General features: G+C 36.1%; 1 protein-coding gene and 1 long non-coding RNA gene across 7 annotated transcripts in view; one reads left to right on the top strand and one right to left on the bottom strand.

Moving 5' to 3' along the window:
- Window positions 1-22353, top strand: part of LOC119695298 — a 59188-nt gene that overhangs the window by 5462 nt on the left and 31373 nt on the right. For both annotated transcript variants that reach the window (XR_005255161.1, XR_005255162.1), the window contains one exon: window positions 12433-12545. This is a non-coding gene — a long non-coding RNA (uncharacterized LOC119695298). The remainder of the gene's footprint in view (window positions 1-12432; window positions 12546-22353) is intronic.
- The window catches only part of PIK3R1 (phosphoinositide-3-kinase regulatory subunit 1), a 60558-nt gene continuing 38840 nt past the window's right edge, over window positions 636-22353 (bottom strand). For 2 of the 5 annotated variants that reach the window (XM_038123496.1, XM_038123500.1), the window contains 11 exons: window positions 22101-22302; window positions 21822-21901; window positions 11636-11738; window positions 10854-10952; window positions 10547-10727; window positions 9962-10087; window positions 8831-8973; window positions 8381-8557; window positions 8215-8283; window positions 5655-5825; window positions 636-5195 (listed from right to left, as the gene is read on the bottom strand). In XM_038123496.1, coding sequence (XP_037979424.1) covers window positions 5006-5195; window positions 5655-5825; window positions 8215-8283; window positions 8381-8557; window positions 8831-8973; window positions 9962-10087; window positions 10547-10727; window positions 10854-10952; window positions 11636-11738; window positions 21822-21901; window positions 22101-22302 — 1541 coding nt within the window. In that variant the 3' untranslated portion in view covers window positions 636-5005. The other 3 variants (XM_038123498.1, XM_038123501.1, XM_038123497.1) reach the window with 3 other exon arrangements.

Here is a 22353-nt window from a genome sequence, read left to right as displayed (position 1 = left end):
ATCCTCGGGCAGAATAGAAATAGGAATTTCTTTCTTCTTCCAGAGTAGCTGGCTGACTTCCCTGGAGGACCTCTCTTGAGGCAAGATATGAATGAACTCAGAAGTCAGATACCATATACCAATAATGAGGGGAAGCAAACAATATTCACAATTGCCCTTACCCAATCCCCTCCCCCTCATACTTCTTCCCTCTTCTTCAGTCTTACGCTGGGTTTCACAATTAGATGCAGACAGGAAGCTGGTAAATGACTTTCAATTGCAAATGCTGACAAGGCTGGCTTCATGGAAATCAGTGACAAAACTCACACTCTTTTCAGAAAAACCATAACTTTATCTGCACTGCAAGAGGCATATCACAGATCATGAGTATTTGTACTGTTTTTGCAATAGTATGAGATGAGCAAAACTGTCATTTTGTCACTGTTTGACATGAGATTATTTTGGAGCTACTCAACTACCTCATTCAGTTCAAGACACAAATAGGCTGTGAATCAGCTGAAATGATTTGCTCCTTAGTTCCTCTCATAATAAGAGCATTTGGGCATCATTTTCAAAGAAGACCACATATTGACAGGAAGAGTTAGGCAAGGATACTGGTAAATAGATATCATGGTCCTTATTGAAGCCTCAACAAATGCAGTTTCAAAACAACCTTTATTCTGCTTGAAGACTTATTACAATTTTTAAAGCAACTCAAAAACAAGACACAGCTCCATCAACTCTACAGCTTGAACAAAATTTTAAGGAGGCATGTTTTCACTGTTGCCTTGTAAAGGCAATTTACAATCTGCTTTACTCTCCACCTCCTCAATGACAATTTTAAAACAAAGCAATCTTAATGTTTTAAAGACATGTAACAGAACAGAGCTTTATTTTCAAAAAACAAGAATAAAAAAAAATAGCAGCATCCTGGGCAGCTAATGCAATCTCAACAGGACAAGTGCAATGTAACCTTACCAACTCCTACAGTTTAGTCTCAACTGCAGTAAACAGAACGTGACTCTACATAAAAGGTTGCACTTTGTAACTTTGTCCCATGGGAGGCATTATGCTTTGAGCTGCCCATCTCTAAAGTGACCCTGGAAAAAAATAGTATCAGGATTCACTTTCCCAACTTAATACCATGCATAGCAAAAGCACTGTGTGAAAATCGGCAGTTTTCCCCATTAGAAGCATCTGAATGTTTTCCCAAGCATTATTATTTCATTGCCAATTACAAGACAAAGCCATTTTTTCACTACAGAACAGTTGACACCAAATAGAAAATCTGAAGATTTGGTTTTACAGATTGCTTGACAAGATAACAGAACCATACAGACAAGCTTTTTTTTTTTTTCTCCTTTTTTTTTTTTTTTTTTTTTTTAGAAGAAACTATCCAACAACACAGAAACTCAGTTTTCTAACTGTATCTGGAAACATGCTGCACCCACAAAGGTCTAGTGTGCATGTGTGCATCTTTAAACAAAGTTAATGATATCACTTACTAAATTCAGCAAAATGATCATGTTCTGTGAAAATGCATCTATACTGGGGACTGTTCATACATAAACACAGCAAGTGTGTATGAGTATGCACAGATATTCATCCCCAACCTGCAAATTCATATTTCAACTGAATTAAATCAGAAACTCTTAATTTTGCCTGTGAGTTTTGGTTCTCTTTGCTATGTCTCATGCCTTTCAAAGGCCTTGTGAAAGAGATGCTGCAGTGCAGCATAACTCAGGGATTTAAAATAAAATGAAAAGTTACGCAAATCAAAAAAAAAAAAGCTACCAGAATAAAACCCATCCATTGATTATATTTGATGAAAAAACTATGCATCAATAGAAATACAGAAAAACACTGTGTTTCTTCAGTTATATCCCCATGCTTTTTTTTTCTGTATATAGTAGTCTGAGATCAGATCAAAACTGGAGTGAACAATATGGTACATTAAAGACAAACAACTCTGCAGTGAACAGGGCCTTTGGCAGGACTTAGCTCTGTGTATTAAGGAGAGAGAGAAATGCAGAGGCCACACAATATGTAAGTACCAAAGAAAACCCACTCATGCCAATTTGAGGGCGTAAATGATCCCTGCAAATTGCACAGACCCTGTGTAGGCAGGACATCCCCTTAAGAAGCCCTAAGCATTCATCCTTACAACATAGGGCTTATTTCTCATTGTTGCTTGTGCAAGAAAAGCAAGTGTCAAATCTGCACACACACTAATTTTTTTCTGCTACAACCACACACATAGAGAAGTTGCACAGCAAACAGGAATGAATTATATTCCATATTGGGCTGGGCATGCTAAGGATATGGCCCACTGACATAGCAGGGGTTTTCTTAATATGAGGGAAATTAGATCCAAATGCTTTAACTATGACAAAATTTCTTGACAAATGCTATGTGAAACATCAATTCGGATTACATATATTTTGCCTACAGAAAAAAATACTATTTTACTCTTAAAATATTTAACATTCAGAAATTAATATATGTCCAAAGAATATCTTGGATTGCTATAAGTGTTAAACTGCTGTATATTGAACTAATCTATAACTTCAAGCCCAGTAGTATAACTGGCCTGCTAGAGTAATTGTTGATGTTTTTTGTAGTATAAGCCAGTTATTAATATAACAGATTCAAGTGGTCCTACAGGCCTGAAAAAAGTGTGGAATGAGAAAGGGAAGGCATGAAGACTAAACTTCTATTCAGGAAAAGTATTCAGAGTAATTTTCTAAGTGATGACTATTTGCTGGATCTTGTTTCTTGATAGAAATAAGAAAATACACCTATAGGAAAGCAAAGACAACCCACCAAAAAAAAAAAAATAGACCACAAAGTCAAAATAAAATCAAAAGCCTTAAAGCCTCAGAACTGAAGTAACAATGTAAAAATTAAAAGATAATATAAAGATTATTGGAGACTGGCAAATTTCTTATTATTATTTCCAACAGCTCATAAAGCATTGTGTGCTTTGAAGTAAAACACAAGGATCTCTAACCAGAGCTATTATGAGAGAACTCCATGGGTCTCATTTGTTTGATTGTGTGTGCAACTCTCTTTAATAGTAATAGGTCTTATCTTTTGCATCTTGGGGGAAGAATAATTTCATACGTTCACTTAGTCAAATATTTTCCAAGATTTCTCTGAATGTCATTACTTTATTGATTTGCAACGTGTGAGTTTCCTCAGTGGTCAGGACAATAAAAAGCCATTGCAAACCACTGGCAGTGAAATATCTCAGGATTATGGGTAACTCTGTTTTAGTGAGATTTATGTATTTGTTTCCCTTAACTGAACCATGATTTTGTAAGTCTCTGGTGCCCTAAAATTATGGAAGTGTTCACTTTGATACTGCCTCAGCCTACAGACTTTTGAAAATACATATCATAGCCTAACCATTTTAAAAAAGATATTTTCTAGTCTTAGTCTATATTGTATCCAAATGTTCTCAGTAGAGGTGAAAGGTTTTTTTTTTCCACAATACTAATACAAAAAACAAACCCAGGCAACAGATTAGAGAAACTTCCTTCATGTGAAATGAAAATACCTTTACAGGCTGACAAAAATTCTGTCACAGGAGATCAAGAAGTCATTTATTTACTGTGAAGGTGGATCCATTCTGAGATCCAAAGTATCTACACTCTACACTGCAGTAGCAAAATATCCCCATTTATTTCTGCAGTCGCTATCAAAGAAGGATACACTATTTTCCTTGTCTTCCATATACAAAGACAATCATGATAGAAGTTCAAAACACTTCAAGAAGCAAATGTAGCATGGTACCGTATTCTAAAGATATCTCTGAAACAGTATTGTTGGGCTCAGTGATATTTCGTAATGTTCATATAATATTATTGAATTAAGCAGCTTTGAAGCTTATCAGGCACTGCCCAACAAAGTATTTAGTCTAAAAAATTTATGAACTTTTTAAACTTTGAGCTAGTAGCTCAATATTCTATACAATGAAAATTGTAAAATATTTCATAGTTTAAATTTTCAAGCCAACTCTTGCTGGCTCTCTGTACATTAAAACAAAACAAAACAAAAAACAAAACAAAACAAAACAAACAAGAAAATTATTAACAAAAAGTAATCACCAGGAAGAATATCCTAAGAGAAAAGAATTTTTAAATAGAGGAGACAAAAAAACCAAGAAAAACAAGCTTAATCTATAGATATGCTTGAGAGAAGACTACAGCCTAAAGAAAATTCAGTATTGCATAGCATAGTCTAAAAATTCAGCTTTCAGCGAACAGAAAAGGAAAAAACGAAGCAGTTTGGTATTGACAGTTTCCATCAATGACAGTTAGTCATCCAGTACTATGTACATTATTATACACTGTATGCCATTGAAAATCCTGTTTTCTTCAGTCTTAAATATATTCTTAAAACAGGATTTTTAATCTTCTAAACAAAACACTTCCTGGCACTTTGCTATTATAATTACTCTGAGCAACATACTGTAACTGAAGTCCTTTTAAAGTGTCCCTTAGAAATGAAAGTGCCACTCTGCTACATATCATTGACCAGAAACCAAAACAGAACCACAATGCTGTATGTCTGGATCCACTGAGTGCAGCAACACCATTCCAAGTCAGATTGTGACCACAAAATTCCAATAACTGAATGACACAGACCTCTTATACCTTGTGTCTGGATAATCCAATGTCCTAGCTGGTAAAGCTTCAGAAGTGGTCGTAAACAAGCACCATGCTTAAAGGCCTCTATGTCCCTGCAGGGAGATCAGGTTTGGATTTTTCTCTTGTGTTTTTCTTTTATAATTACAAAAAAAAAAAAAAATCACTTCAGACTACAAACATAGATTCACAGCATAACACTGTGATCTCTCCCACTGCAGTTGTGAAGGAAATCTTTAGTTCCATCTGAAGACAAATAGCTTTGATACTGCAAATTCTTGAGTAAAGCTGAAAGGAGCCTTTTCTCTCCAGAGGCCTCAATGTTGCCAAATAATTTCTTTAAAAAAACCAACAAACAACCCAGAGTATTAGGATCTTCATCGCCTCTGCTGTGCATATACTGGGTAGGCTAGCGTGACATTGAGAGAGTCATTGTGCTGCACAAGTGACGTGTGTTGGTAATGTAGCACCAGTTCTTTGAGCGAGTTGTACAAGTTATATGGCTCTGCAAATCCATACCCAGTAGGTGTTTTGTTTATCACACAGTGCTTTACTTCGCCATCCACCCTAAAAAAAAACAACAACAAAACCAAACAGTTTTTACTTTTTGAGTACAGTAAAATTAAGGTAGAAAATAAGGTATTAGCAATACATCTTAAGATGCTAGTCAATACATAGAATTCTTCTGTTTTGTGGTGGGATAATGGTAAAAACCTATGTTTAGTCCAAATTCGTGAATGTCATCCTAGCTTAGGGAGGAAGGAGATAGGCTGGACTTAGGAGCTGCACAGAAAGGAGAGCACACATATTTTGGTTTCCCCTCCAAGAGAGGCTCCTCTGTGGGACTGGCACAGGTTGGAGCTGTGTAGGAAATGGAGCAGCAATAAGAATGGCCTCAGGACTCCTTGACCTGCTACTAAGCCTAAAGGTCCAAGAGGAATTGTGCATATGCAAGTGAGTATCTGCCCCCAGCTGAAGGCAGCCCCTTGCATATGGGTTACATCTTTCACAAGTTAGGGTACATACACAACAGAGCAGGCATAGCAGCCTTGCTTGCTGCTCTCTCGAACAAGGAATGTTCCATCTCGTTTTCCCCGCAGCAGATTTTCAGCTTGGCTTCTATTGATATTTCCCACATTCCACGTTCTCTCATCATGATGGGGCAAGTCCTCATCATCTTCTACCATAGAGTATTGGCTGTTGGAAAGAAAAAAAGTGAAAAGTGTTTGTGAAACACACAGCAAAATCTACTAATTAAGTAATCTTTATTCCATATTACAGTGGTTAGTAGGATGCTTCCTTGGTAAAACTAGGGATTTAAACTAAGTAATACTGCACCATTTAAATCACTGGATTAAAGTAAAATATAAGCTCTGTTTCCTGTTTCTTTGAAGAACACTCTTGTAAATTTTAGGAAGAATATAAAAAGATGATGTGTTAGTTTTCAGAATATGCTGTGAGCCCTTTAGTACTTCTGCCATTGCTCCCTGTTTTGGTAAATAGCAAGTCAAACAAAATCAGTACTCTCTGAGTCAGCTTCATTTCCAAAGATCAAAACACTTGGTCAGCAGTGAAAAATCATGCAATGTATCAACTACTGTATCAGCTGCTGCCTGGAGAACCTCTGAGTAGTTGCACAGGGAGGCATTAATTATTTATAGGGGAATGGCTTTGTGATAAAGGTGCAAGAGTAGAATGCTTTCTCTCTCTCTCCCTCTCTTTCTTCCCTTCCCTGCCCCCACCCCTTATAAGGAGATTATGAAAATAGATTGCAATACATGCTTCTCTACTAAATCAGCCACCAACTATAAAGCTGATTCAGAGTTACAGAGAACCTTCTGAGCTAAAGCCCACCACGAAAAAAGAAGCATTGGTTCAGCTGTGTGGATATCACCTTGGAATTCCGCAGTTCCAGAGCTCCGCAATCCCACAACAGCCTGCAGTGGTTGGCCCTGCCTCTCCTGTTCAGCTTGCAATAAGTCTGTGTTAGGCTAATGCATTTATTCTCTCTGTAATAGGCTTTTAATTAGTTTTCTTTGGTCTAAGAAAAGATGACTTCTCACTCATCCGTGGCTCTGTTTTCCTGAAGATTCTCAAAGTAGTCTACAGAAACCAGCAATTGCACACAGAATTCTATTTTTCATAAAGAGAAAAGGTTCTTTTTGTTTCAGATAACACTATCTCCAGGTCCCTTATCCCATCACTCTTTTGACCTGCATGACATTCACATACATTCAGTAGTGGCTCTGTTTTAAACCAGCATCTAGAGAAAGCAATTCTTGTTTTTCGTCCTGCTTATTATATTGGGGGATTTTTTTCTGCGATACAACTTCACAAGAAAAGCCATAATCTAAAAGTTTCATTTTTCAGCAGTTACCAGACTTGCCAGCAAGGAGTATCAGAGTAAGAGAAAATGAAGATTTTTTTTAAACAGTTTTATTACTATTTTGATGCTACCCACATCAAAATTACTATTTTGATTAAACCCACAGAGCGTTCTTTGTCTACTGTTTATGTGATAGGAACACTAGTGGGAACAAGTGCCTACATATTTTACAACATCTCATCTTTGAGTTGTGCTAAGACTGAGAAACCAACACGGCTTTAAAATGTGTATGTCATTTTTGTTTCCTGCTTCTACCACAGTGATAAGCACAATTTCCAGGATAACAGTAGGAATTTATTTATTAACAGTAAACCAAGCCAAATGAAAATAGATACGGACAAGGCCAGAATGCAAGGCAGAATGCACTACAGTCATTTTCAGTCTGCTGCTTTCATATTATATTCAACCAGGCAGCATAAAAAGGATGCACAAGAAACTACATAGGCAGAAAATGTTGATACAAATACTACTGAGACAATTTTGATTTTTCTATTCATTTTTCACTGTTGCTGTGCTTCAGATATTATTTTGTGTCTTGCTTTTGTTTAAATTTGGTCTATGTTTACACAACCCAAGCACTTTTTGCCTTCTTTCCCAGGAATGGAATGAAATGTATTCATCAGCCTAGCCTCTGTCAGAACCTACAGTAAACTAAACTGTTCGAAATGACAGAATACTACCCTGCCATTTTCCAGAAAAAACAAAACAGACCACAAAACCACAGGATATTCCTCAGCACATACAAATTTATCATCTCCAACAGCAATGATGGTACAATGATGTGGGTACCCCTATACTGGATAACATCATGGTACCCACAGCTGAGATTTGGAAAAGGCCTGCTCATGCCTAAGAGACCTTGTGAATAATTTATCCATCCATATGACATCTCTCTAAAATACTAACACCCTATGAACTTAATTTTGCTGGTAAGAAAAAAGACATAGGTTACATTTCAGTGCTTTGCTACAGTAACTTGAATATGCACTTCCTTGAAAAAAGGAGGAGAGTAGAAGGTGAGACAGCATCCTTTTTAATACTTGCATTATGTAGGCTGTCATGTCTTAATAGTATGCATTGTTACTGAACATCTAGTATTGAGATTTCCTCTGTGTGGTCCAAGACTTAAATATGTCTTATCTCACTTCTGTATTTAGGTGATTTGAAACACCAGAAATATATAAATCTTTCAATACTTACTCTTCTGCGTTTTCATTTCCAAGCCATTCATTTAGCTTCTTTTGCCGAACGCCTTTTTGAGTCAGCCACCTGGACAGTAATTGCAAATGAAATTAATTTCTAGTCACAAAAGTTGGATACCATTAAAAACCAAACAACTTAAAATTTGTTAATTCATGATACTCACAACAAGTACTGATCTCTTGTCTTCCTCAGCTGTATGAGGTCTGGCTTAATGCTGTTCATACGTTTGTCTATCTCTCTATATTCAGCTGCTTGCTTTTTTAAGTCTTCTTCTAATCTACGCCTGCTGTCCACAATTTCACTTATCCGAGACTTCAGTTTTTCATAGTTGTGCATGATTCTAGATGGAACAATGTGGAAGGTTACACTCTGATTTCTTATTCATAACTTTATAGTCTGCTATTTAGGGGTGTAGACACCTAAGAGAACAGATTATTTCTCTAGATATAGTTATACATTTTGCCAGTTCATGTCTACACTATTTGAGGCTTCTTTGCTAACAACTGAACAATTTCAAACTTGTCATCCTGCTTCAATTTTAGGCAGACCTATACTTGGCATTGTTTGTTTTTTCAAAAATCATACAATTTGATATTCAAAATCAAATACTGACCTTTGTATTTCTTTTTCATTTCCTTCCCGTTTAAATTTTTCAATGTATTCCTTACTGTATCTTTCCTGTGTTTGGCACTGCTCTTCAAATATTTTTATTGTTTCATTAAATGCCTCAATGGCTGTTCTTTTCATTTGAATTTCCTGAAAATAAAATAATTGTTATTGCAGTTGTTATCAGATAAAGGGGAAGATTTATTGGCTTGTATCACAGAAACACTTCAGTATATTGTAGAAGAATTTCCTTTCAATATCCCTTTACCAAAACGTATTTTGTCTGCTGAGCCTCATGGCATAGAGACAACAGGCCTGTGCAAAAGGTTACCATGAGAAGATTTCCATGATGAGGTTTATCAAGAAATAAAACTGCTAAAAAAAGAGTCAGTTACAATCTTTGCTTTGTATAAATAAATTGATGCTTAGAACCTTATGGCAGTGCACTTTGCCCTTTGTATGAACTTAAGTTGTTAGAGGCACACCTGGCTTTCTGAAATAAAGGCAGCCTTGACAGGTCTCAGGAGGTTATCTGGTTTATCCTCCTGCCCCTACATACCTAGTTGGTAGCCAGGTCTTAAGTCATTAGTTCAAGTTGGCAGCAATTCTCCAATTTTCTTCAATTTTTTTTGAGGTGTATTTCCTGCACACTTTAAGAAGCAGTCTTGATTCTGGGACTTTAAAACTGGACTTTCAGTGGCACTTCAAGGCATGGCTAATAACTGATTAGACTGAAAGAGGCAGTTTTTCATTCCTGCATTTTGTCTACACACGTCATCTCTTTATCCTGCACAGATAAACCAGATCCTTAACTCAAAATAAAATGCAGTGCTTCCCTGAAAATGTGCCTTGAAAACTGTAACTCAGCTTGATGAGGTCAGTATGCAGAAGTGGTGTAAATCAAGACAGTTACATACTTGCTTTGGATGGAGCTGTCAGACTTTGGCAGAGGGTGGCTTAGTTTAGAGGTGGTGGCTGTTCAAACATGAGTAAGCAATTGCACTATTCTGAGCAAGCACATCAGAGCAATGCAGTCATGGTGGAAGAGAGGAGTAGGAAGATGACACTACGAATTCACAATAATATTCTTCAAAATCTGCAAAGTCTTCATTCTCCCTTTGGTTCAAATCCAGCTTACCTGAGATGTTCTGGTGTAGTCTTCATACAGTCTGTCATATTCTCTGCTTTTTTCTTGGAACTGGGTATTATATTCATGTAATTTCTTTCCTACTGCTTCAATGCTATCCTCTTTTACAACTTGATCCTAGAATGATGAGCAGAAAGAAAGATATTCTGTAAGGAAACAATTATAGTGCCCAGCTTTCCTGGATGAAACTGCTTAAAAATGCCTAGATAATTACATGGAAATGTGACTCCTCTTTCACCAACAGGGAGATACGCTAAATGCACAATATGCAAATGAGATACTAATGACAAAAAGGAATTTTGCATTGCAAGTGTTTAGCTTTATACTGAAAATTACATATTTCACCATTAAGTGGATAATTATTAAGATGTTTACTTCCTAACACTGTATCTGCATTATTTAAAGTTTTAAATATTTACATGCAAAGCATGGAGTTGGTTTTAAACAAAAATATCAGGTTTTGTACCCACATGATTTTTTTTAAACAGTAACAGAGCTGAAGTTCTTCATGTTTGGCAAGTTTGGCAATAATTTCTCTGTATTTAAGTGAAATGGAAAGAAAATAAACTAAATTACCTGCTGGTACTTAGATACTGGATACAGTAATTTTACATCCAGTTTAGGATTATACTGGGCTAGAGATTCATTCCGGTAGTGGTTTATTAGCTCGACCACAGAGTTGAACGTTAATGGGTCAGAAAAGCCATATTTTCCATCTCGGTGAAAAATCTTGATTAATTTGTTATTTCCTCCTTTCCTGCAAATAAAGTGTATTGAAAAGTTAGGCATGCTTCAAGTACTATTTCTTAAAGATTACTTTGCATTAAGAACAGTTATTTCATTTTACTATCAAGTATTACAGACCCAGTGTAACTAGTCTTACCTCAGTGTCAGTGTGTAGTCCCCATGCATTTTGGTTGAAGCATCTCGTACCAAAAAGGTACCATCAGCTGTGTCTCGAAGCTTCTCATTTACTTCTTCTCTAAAATGAAAGCAAAAGTAACCAATCATTTAAATCAGTTCTCACACACTTATTCTTCCACAGTGCTCTAAATTCAAATTCAATTGTTTTGAAATAAGTGTGTTTTAGAAGCCTTCTATGTCTCCATATTAATACAACTATGTATTACCTTATTTAACATTGTTAGAGAACAAGTGGGATAAAAAAAGGCATACTCTGTGCTCTCACTACTGGACAAAATTATTATTCATGCAAAGCTCTTTCTGCTTGTTCATACAAGCCTATGCAACTGGAGCAGCCAGTGCTGGTCTAATATAGCTATATATAGTACAGATAAAAATGTTGCTAATATATGGCACTTGTTAGTCAGACTTGCTGACTATGGTGCCTACAGCTGAGGCTCTGAATGAAAGACAAGAACAAAATTCTTTCTTAGTGCTATCTTTTTTCATGCTAACATTTCATGTAAGTCTTAAAGTAACAGAACAATCATTTTGCACACTACATTCTTAGTGACTGCCAGTAACTTTTTTGTCATATTTGGAATAAAACCAACTGTAATATGTTTATGGTGGAAACTGTCATAAAATTGCTCTTAAAACTGTGAATTTTCTATACTCAAAGCCTAATACATATACACAGAATAGCACAGCAAGAGTAGCACAAAGCCAAACATAAGAAATACATGTCTTGAGGTGATTTACCTTGAGATATCCCCCCAGTACCATTCAGCATCTTGTAATGACATGTTGTTATTCATGCTATTGTTAGTTACAGTATTAGGTTTTGGTGGCTTAGGAGGCAGTGCTGCAAATGAAAGGGGGAAGAAAAGTTGTAACTCACTGAAAACATGACCATATATTCCTTGAAATTACACATTATTACATAAATTTTATAGTTCTATGAGGGCGTTAAAAAAAAGAAGTGGTTACCAGATAGAGTTGTCCATCGTTAACAGAGTTTAAAAGACACTACAGGAATCAAGAAATTTGAAAACAAAATAATTCAAAATAAAGTTTTACTGTTTCAAAAAACGTTATCTTGCAATAATATATTTTAAGGAAAATATAACACCATACTCAACTCCTGTCCCTGTGAAGAAAGAATTTGAGAAAAAAAACCCTGAAGTTTGCTTTCACCTTCTTTCATCATCTTTGGGTGAACACAAGTAATAAAACATGCCACTTTTTTTTTTTATCCTTCTATGTAATGATCTTAGAGGAATGTTGCTGTTTTCTTACCTAGAAGCTGAGTAATAAAAGATGCAAACCCATAGCAATACAGTATATTTGAAGAAGAATCAGGGTTTTGAAATCCTCAGCATTCTGCGCAATGATTTTCAAGAAAACCAAAAAAACAAACCAAACAGTTTAAGAAACCTATCTGTGACCCAAATATCCCTTGTGTTAATCTTAGTATCCTACAGAATAAAATGAGTTCCAAATGCCAGAACTGATTACCCGCCGCCCCCCCCCCCCCTTTTTTTTTTTCAATGTCAAAGCTGCATATGTATACCAGTGGGTGCCAGAGAAGATACTGCAGCACTGACTTAGTAACGAGGGGGACTACACTGGAATCAGGATTAAAAATCAACTCAGCTCTTTCAGTTCTCCAGTAAGTACAACATTCCTGTCCTGCATATTATGACTAGGCTGAAAAGACAATGTTTTTAAAGTTGCAAGGAATATCAGGATAGTGTAATACTTTCATATGATACGAAAAAATGATGCTACAACAGGCATTTACTTAGTATTGCTAGGTTTTAAAACCGTTTTTCCTAAAACAATCCAAGCCAGTGATTTGGAATAACTGTTTCAGGAAATATGAGTGTGACTACAGCATCTCCTTTTAGGCACAGTGTGGAACAGACAGAGCAAAAATAGTAATAAAAGAAATACAATTTTTACATGATAAAATAGCAGGACTAAAACTACATCTGCCATAATAAAATCAAAACAGAAACAGGTCAATTCAGTAAAAATTCAATTAAGTAAGCAATCAGGTATTTTAATATGTTAAGATTCTAATTACTACAACCATGCACTAATCTACAAATTTATTCTAATATATGAAAAAAGGAAAAGTATTTGTATCAATAACAAAGTAAAGAAATATCACATATCCCAGTAAGATTTTTTCAGCAGCTACTGTAAAGACCAAAATTAATTAAGTCTTCTATAATAAGACTGCAGTTTTACCTGGTGGATCCATTTCTATGTAAAACATCAAGTCTGTGCCATTTATATCTGTCTTAGGATATTCTATATCCAGTTCTTCCATATTCCAAACAGTATTGTACATTTGTATGAGTTTCACTGAGTAAGCTCAGATACAAGAAAAGAGTCAGGCTGTCTTTGTAATGGTGTCTTGGAATTCATTTTAAAACCTATAAGGGGCTGCACTGTAACCTATTACATCATAATCCTCAGCCAATCATGTCAAAATAATGTCACCAAACCACTCCTGCTTTCTCATTTTGTTCTACATTAATCTTAAAACCATTTCAGTTTTGGAAAGAATTTACATTTAGCAGAATTGCAATATAAAGCTGGTATTACATGCAAAAGCAGCAAGTGGACTCTCCTTGCCCATATTCCTGGCTCATTTTCCTGACTTTGCAGCATGGTACAGTCCAATCCTGGCAGGATGACAAAAGGCTGATATGCTGCTGCATGTAGCTCTTAGACACAGGCACACACAACACTCACACACAGGGCAGCTCCCTTCAGAAGCAGGTTGGTCGCATCTCAGGTGCATTCTCCTGTTTAAATTCCTGATGTTTGCCATTCAAAAAGATTTAAAAGGATTCTGTAACTACTGCACATATTAGAGATGCATTAGAGAAGAGCATTACTGTGTGTGTATATCCATTAAACACTCATTTTAAACAAACACACAGAGAGATGTACATATTCACATAATGAAACATGGATTGTGTTTTTAAACTCTGCATATTTCTACTATTTTTATGGGCACATAGGTCTGATAGATTTATATTGTGATATAAATGTGCTTACTGCAGAGATGTCTTCCTCTATTACTATTATTATAACCACTACTCAAATCCATCTGTATTAATAAATTTTGAAATCTAAACCCCAAATATTGTAATGTTACATTCAGCTGATTCACTCAAACAATAGAAGAAAGTCATAACTGAGCAAAATCTTCAAAAATGGTTTTGCTGAACATAAAAAAGGCTGTGAGGATACAATAAGATTTAGTCTGCATTTTCACACAGTTTCTCTACCCTATTCTTATTGATATATTTATCAAGTTAATTGTTTTTAAAAGCAAGAGTCTCTTGTCAGTGTCTCCTTTGCCCCTTGACTTTATGTCATCAGCATCCTCCAACCATTTAGAAATCATGTAAATACTTTATCTTAACTCCCCTCATCACTGACTGTAATTCTGTCTGACCTCTTGGAAGAAACATGGACGGAATAGACTATTAACTTCAGAGCAGAATGATACGTAAAGCAATATACTCGCTATAATCTATGGGGGGAGAAAACCAGAGACCAAAAATAACTACAATGAAAACTAGCTGTAGCAACTATCTCTGCCTTACACCTTAAGAAATTGTGGAACAGCTGAAATGTGCTCTATCTCACAAATACTCATTAAAAAAATTTAACACAATTTATAAGATTTCTAAATATTTTACCCCTGCCCTCCTCCCTCACCCCACCACTGTCTGTGCCCCTGAGCAGGTTACCCCTTTCAGACAAGCATCAACATACAAGAGCATGTCTGGAGTACAAACATATACAAAAAGATACAAGCTAGTTTGCTTCGCACATTAAGAAGCTTCATTTTGAAGTAGACTGTCCCCTTCCTGTTGAGGTAGATATGCTCCAAATGCTTCAATTTCCAAAATGAAAATCACCCCAGACACAAGTCTAAAATGCTAAACTTTGGGGTTTTGCCCATCTGCTACCCAAACAATTAACTTGCCAAGGTAATTATTTAAATTCAGTTACAAAGATTTTCTACAAAAACTGCATTGATACTTTTAGGTCTCATATGGGATCAGTAATTTTTTTTTTATTCCATTGGATGAAGACTTTCAGGAAAAATTACTTCCCTAAAGTTTCACTGGTGGCCAAATCTAGGACTGAACAAACTTGTATAATCATGTTAGTGCTCAGCTCAGACTAGCCTAGCCTGCAGGCAAGAAAAGACAGAGAAGGCAGATAGGCTATTACCCATTTTGTATATAACCTGGAAAGGTACTGAAGTACTAGACTTGGATTCAGGTATCTTAAGACTTTTAAAGCTCTACCTGCTAATCAGTTACAGTATAATACTCCCATGATGAAAAGCCACAGAAATTCAAAATCACTTACTTTGTAAATTATGCATCCCAAATGATTGCTCTTGTAAAACAGTCGAAAATACAATCCAATGTTCGTTTCCTCTTATAAAAATCTTGCTTAAAAATAAACCCTAAAATCTCCATTTACTAGGAAGCTTCTCTGAAATAATGAAGAAAAAAAATTGCTTTCCAACCAGTGTTCCATAAAACTCCCTAAAAGAGTTGTAACTTGCAGTGAGAAAATCCAAGCCTTCTCTCTCAACTGCTTAAACCTCTGTGCTGTGCAGAAGGTATCCACTTACTCTGGTTCATCATTAAAAAGTGAACCTGACTTCAGTACTGTGGAAAAAAAAAAAGAAACCACCACCCTCAGTAGCTTGCACGTCCCTCTCAGATAAAGATCTCAGTTTCATGATTAACTTGGGTAGGTTCAAATATTTGCTGAGCCAGGAATTTCAGTTGGGGGATGGGAGCCAGATTCAAAGTAAAAGTTGTCATCAACTAACAAGTGGCCAATGCAGAGCTAACTTTCTCATTTTAGCTAAGTAAATGAGAAGACCATTGTAAGAAGCCTTAAAATAGTCCCTATCACTGGCTGCTGAATGCAGCTTTGAAGATGAGAAAAGCACCATGAACAACCAAATACAGGAAGTGGCTAACTGCAGAAAAAAGCAGAATAAAAATTTTCCTTGAAAAGAACTGCATCTGAAGAAGCAGCCTTGTGCAAGCAAAATAGCCTGCTTGCAAGTACAGCATCACCTTGTACATGCTCATGCTCAAATATAGGTGCTGCTTCAAGACCCTTAGTCTGAGGCTGTGACTCAATTTCCTAAATACTATATGTATATATAGTATTATATATATGTTTATCAATTTCCTAAATACTATATGTATATATATATATATATATATATATAAATCTGTCTATATCCACGGTGGTTTCCAGTACATCAGGATTGTTCATTTCTTGGGCAGGCAGGTGGAAAAAGGAACTGTACAGAGAGGGAGGAGCTTAGGTTAAATCTATTTTCCTTCCTTAGTGTTTGGTGGAGATCAAAATTGCTAAAGGAACAGAGCAGCAACTGAAGACCCTACTTCCCTCTGCCTTCAGAGGTTATCTTCTTTACCAGTTAAACTTCTACAAGGAAATAAATTCATAGTAAAAGGAGAAGCAGACACATTAGGAAAAGGGGAGGAGGGGACTAATATTATCCTCTCACTTCTTGCAAGCTGTGAGAATTTCTAATAAAAACACTGAGAATCTGCTTGTTGCTCCTTAAGGCAGTCAAACAGTATCAAAAAGTTTTTGCCTTCTTAATACTTCTCATACCAAAATCCTCCTACACTATGAAACACCACTTGCACCTAATAATGAAATCCCAAATACCTGCAGTACATTTTGATGTTTTACACTTGATTGATTAGCTTCAGCTACAACAATCCCTTGCTTCCTTAGTTTTAGCCTCTGCCAGTCTAGCCTCTGCCAGTCTAGCCTCTGCCTCTGTCAGTTCTAAATATAAATTAAATCTGCAGAGTCATAAAGGTACAGCCTACCTCAAGAGGAGGTGGAAACCTGTGTTTCTGAACTAATTCAGCTTCAGACTGTACTTGATATACTTCTTTACTGTTAAAATTACAGGAGTTGAGAACATTTATCGTTTTTTAGGAATATAACATAGATGTACATAGTCAGAGGAGAAAAGACAACGCCAACTTGGACCACTTTTTATCAACTAAAAAAGCACAGATACCCACACAGAGATAATGAGTTCCTCATTATCCTGCAGGAGAGATACAAATGTCTTGTCAAAAAGGGATACTCGCATGCACACACCTGTATTTTCAAATATTGCCAAGTCTTTTCTTTTTATCTAAATTTCAAATCTTGAGTGGTACCCATTTAATTTGCAGCCTACTATTCTTTGCAGTCATACTCACAGTGTTCTTCTATTAACATAGCACTTTTTTTTCTAAAATATTATGTCTGAAGCAGGAGAACTTATCAGGTTTGACATGCTTCCATGTGTTTTGCACATACATACCTGCACAGGACATAACAATCTGTAAAAACGCTAATAATGTGTAATGAATTGTTTCACTTTTATAAAATTCTTGCAATTAGATATTGAGAAACATAAAGCACTGCCTTGTGTGAAAACTTAAACCAAGGATACGGCATTCCAAAGTACGGTGGTTAGCCAAGCATTGTGGTTTCCGTTAGGTCAGGGATAAAGCCTGACTTTTATTAGCTTAAAAGGGGAGCCCTCTGCTGGGTAGGACACGGATGCACACAGTGCACCCCCACTGTGGGCACCGCATCCGCTGTCCCTGGCACTCGCAGCCTTCTGCATGCTCCAAACCCCTCTCAGCACTGCTGGCAGTCCAGCCAAGACTCAGACATGATGCAGATAAGTTCTGACAACTGATAGCTTTCCTACACATTTGTTTATGTCCCCAGGACACTACTGACAGGACTGTGGTCTTAGGCTAATGCCTGTAACAACACAGGGTATCTCTGAGGAGGAATCAAATTCCAGGAGGAACTGGATCAGCCCTTACATTGCCCACCTCTTGTTATGCCACCACTCTTGCAAATATTTTTTGTAGCCAAAAGCAAAGTTTCTGCACCTTGGTGATGCTACCAGGACTTTAACCTCATCCCCAACAAGTGAGCAGCTACATATAAGGCAGCCTTATTGCCTCATTCTTGCATATGATGCTCTGACTAATAAAAACTACTCTGAATAATGAAAACTAGTTCTTCAGGCTGCAGTATTTCAGCCTGAGCTGTTATTTACAATGTTACAAGCCTGGGAAACCAGGATAAATTGGGACAGACAGCCCAGACAAAGCAGCTCAGCTCTAGTTAGTGCACAGGCTATTGGAAGTTTTGATTTATTGATACAAGGCAGCTCTTTGCTGTAACTCCTCTTCTGCTCTTCACCAGCAGTGCTACAAGCTCCCCACATCCCCTTGCTCTCTTGCCACATCTCACTTCCTCTTCTTTCTTAGACAGACATTATTCTCACACACCTCAGCTCCAGAAAGGACCCATATCTCCCTAAAATCCCCACCCAAAATTACTTCCCAACTTTCTCTGTGTGGCCTCCTTTCGCAGCTACGAGTGTTAAACAGACCGTGTTGCGCTGAGTATTTACTACATCTACTATGGGCAGCTTTGGGGTCTTCATCCAGGGCAAGCCACCTCCAGGAAGAAAAACCAGGAACCATTAAGATCCTTGACAATTAACTGAAAAACTACCCCAGTCTTCTATACCTATAAATATAGCCTAATATAGCCTATTTTCCACTATTTACCTTCACAAGTCTGTATGATGTGTGAGATTCTGTGACACCTGAGCAGCACTAATTGTTAAAATATGTTACAATTAAGATATTTTCTTCTAATAGTACTGTTTTGGATAGCACATTTAGAGGCTTGTACTTTGTTTCTCCCGGTGCTCTTTAATTTAAAGCCTGTGCAGCTGTACATCAAGCTGGGATGTTCAGATGGGACACAAAAATCACCTACCTTGCCCACCAACACCATCTTTTGTCTCTCCCACTGACAAACTTCAAGAATGAGACAAGAACCAGAAAATTGATCTAATTTTTTCCAGCCTTATTTCTCCTGCAACATTACTTTGTCTTCATCTGCTACACAAAAATCTACAATTCTATTAATAGGTATTGTTAATTTTAGTATTTTTGTGTAGGACTAAGCACTATTTTAATCCACAAATTAGAATCTATAGTTTGCTGATGAACACCATGACAGACAAAATACCCCAATCCATATGTTCTGCAGTAAGCCAAGTACTGGTCTAGGAGTAACTCTCCTTTTCATGTTATGACATCCAAGAAGCATCACTCTAGCTAAAAGACGTCCAACTGAAGATGCCTAATTTAAGATACTTATTTTAAAATACAGTAAGACGTAAGGTCCAGCTGCTTACTTTCTAGTGTTTTCAGGTAAGAAGTGTAATTAGTGGGTGATGTGGTAAGGAAAAAAACCCACAGCTGTGCAAAGATCTGCCTACTATTCAGATTGGTTATCTCTTAACACTACCTTTAATGCATTTATATACTGCATAAGATACCACTAGAACTTCATGCACGGTTTGTTTTAGACAGAATGTTCTCATCTTAACAAAAAGAATTAAGAAGGAAGGAAGCCATCATTCCAGCCTGTGAAAAAGAGAAGAAACTTGGCAGCACTAGCTTCCCTGTTATCATTTAGTTGTCATGACGTTATTTTCAATAAGTAAACTTCTTTCTGCTTAAGACCTCTCAAATTGTAAAGTTCTTAAGACCTCTCCACTTGTAAAGTTCTATTTAAGACTGTAATTCACAAAATACTTACATGACAAATCAGGTATATTTTATTGGGATTTTCTTTTTATTAGAGTCTATCTAAACAGTCTTTATGGAAAATCAAGCCACAAAAAGCAATAATCCTAAAGATGACAATTCTGAAAAACACATCTTAAAGTGCTTTTTATAGTTCTATGAGAACAATAAAGATAGACCACTCCAGATGTTCAGGTCACTGAATGATATTGGTGTGGAAATTAACTCATGACCTAATCCTGCAAACTTACAGAACATATTAGTAAGATTCAACTTAATTTATTTGAAAATTATTCAAACTTCTTACAGGCCTGAGGGCAGAGACTAGCTAACCAGACACTACAAAGCCTGAAATTTTGTATCTGAGATTTTTTTCCAGCATACTAGTACAAATGCAAATGTTCTACTAAAAAACATTCTACTAGACATGATGGGCTTAAATGCACAGGGAAGGAGTTCTATTTTTGTAACAGATCACATGAAAAATCCTAGGACTGTCAAAGTAAACTATTGCATCATTCTATATTAATTAATGCAGAAGTAATATTAAAAAAAATCAGGTGTTCCATTATCGTTATTAATGTAGCATCAAATCATATAAATCTGATTTATATATGGATATAAATATATATGGATATATATGGATATAAATATATATGGATATATATGGATACAATGGCATTTCTTCAGGCACCCTAATGACACTCTCAAAATTACTAGATTCCTTGTCCTCATTAGTAGTTCTAATATCAACACCTTTCACTTTTTTACTTTCCTCACATGAAGCAACTTGGGCAGATAAGCAACCAAGTGATCTCTTAAATGAAAGGTATAAAATTCTTGCTTTGAAACTGAAGGAACTGTTGACACTATCTTTGTAACCTCCCAACCAGCTGATAGACATACATATTTACATACTCCAAAGCATTTGCAAACATGTAACTATAAAAAATGCTATTAGCATCAGACTATTAGAATCTGTTTTGCTTTTTAAGGCTTGCAACATGTGACAAAGACAATAATTCTTTAACAATTAGTAGCTATTTGCTGACTCTTACTAAAACAGGACAAATACTGTAAGTCTGGACTCTCCTAGTTGTTACGAAGCATTAGGCAGAAAAATACACAGTGGTTCTGGAAATCCCTGTTAACTACTTCACCAAAATCGAACAAAATTAAATAGCAAGCTGAAAACAGATGTACACAAAATATTAGGGAAAGTTTCCTAACTAACAGAACTGACAAGATTAGAAAAGCCTTTCAAACAGAGCATTAGGAACAAAAGTTTTAGCCATTTTAAAATTAATCTTCATTAGCTAATGAAGAGGATTATACAATGTGCCTACCTGAAATACAGGAAATAATGCACTTTTCTGCTGTGTTCTAGCTCTTCAGATCTTAAGTAACCTTACAAATCTTACTGCCATGAACTTTATTTTGTCCTTTGACTACAGAAGTGGGAAATAGGTATAGGATGTCCAATGTTCTATTCACCCGTTCTTAGGTTATTCTCTGTTAATAAGCTGTGAAAGGAATTGCTTTCAGCTAATATGTAAAGTTCTCTGCATTAATAATTTCCTCTGCACATAGTTAGCAACTCTGCCTGGCTTCTACTAAATACTTGATTCAAACTCAGGGATTTTGCATAATTTAGAGGTGTGCTTTTCTATTTGTTGACTTAATTAGATGTTAACTTACAGAAGCAATACAAGTAGGAACTAACTTTCCTGGATGGGCTCTTAATATTTTTTACATTACGTATTGATATTGAGAAATAAATATTTTGTGTACCTGGATTAAAAAATACGTATATGTAAATAACGTCTCCATAGGGTATAGCAAATCTAAGAAAATTTGCCTGGGAGTAAATTGAGAGCTCAATAAAGCACCAAGAACTAGCCCCCCCACCACTATATGATATGCATTCTACTTGCTTACAGGTCTTAAAAAACTCATAAAATCCAATTTGCAAGAGAACAAAAGTCCTAAGGCTGTACAAACTATTGGCACTAAAATGATTTTAATGAAAAATACTATTTCTTATAAAACAAACATTGCACACCACTATAAAATACACTACTTCTGCTTAGCACTGTAATTGTGCACTTTTGTTTTGCATTAAATGTGATTTAAATGGAAAAAACGGCAAGCATTTACTGTCATTAAGTTGAATTTTAATATTTAAGAGAACATATAACTTTTTAAATTAAAAATATTTTTACCTGGTACAGGCTGTCTCTCGTTCCATTCACTTGTGATTAAAACCTCTAGGATTTTTATGTGGTGTTCTGTATTATCAGAGCTGCAAGAGATGGATTAGTCAGTAAGAACTAGGAGAAATACAACAGTCTACTTTGAATTATTAAAAAAAAATACAAAGAATTTACTACCATGCCCTCACATCAGGAAAAAAAAGGTCAGAAAATTATTCAATTAATCTTATTTTGTATGTAACTAACTCATATTTACAGTACAAAATATGGTAAAGATGACCCACATACCTTGCTATCTGGAATTTGAAAAGCAGAGGGCTGAAAATTTCAGCCAGAGACCTTGCATTCAAAAGATTTTTGCTGGAGGCTTGACAAACTCTGAGGAAATGTTTGAGCAAATACTGGAGTGTGAGCCAATACTGAGGAGGTATATTTGGAGATCTGATCAGTTTCTTCAGCAACTGAGCATATTCCTCTGAGCTCTGCACTTCTGCAAGCAAACAGATAAATGATTCTTGAAACCAGCACAGGAACATTCAAG

This window comes from Motacilla alba, chromosome Z (genome assembly GCF_015832195.1).
Source record: "Motacilla alba alba isolate MOTALB_02 chromosome Z, Motacilla_alba_V1.0_pri, whole genome shotgun sequence".
In the NCBI taxonomy this organism is placed as follows: Eukaryota; Metazoa; Chordata; class Aves; order Passeriformes; family Motacillidae; genus Motacilla; species Motacilla alba.
The sequence above is the reverse complement of the archived record's forward strand: the minus strand, read 5'-3'. Positions and strand labels throughout refer to the sequence as shown.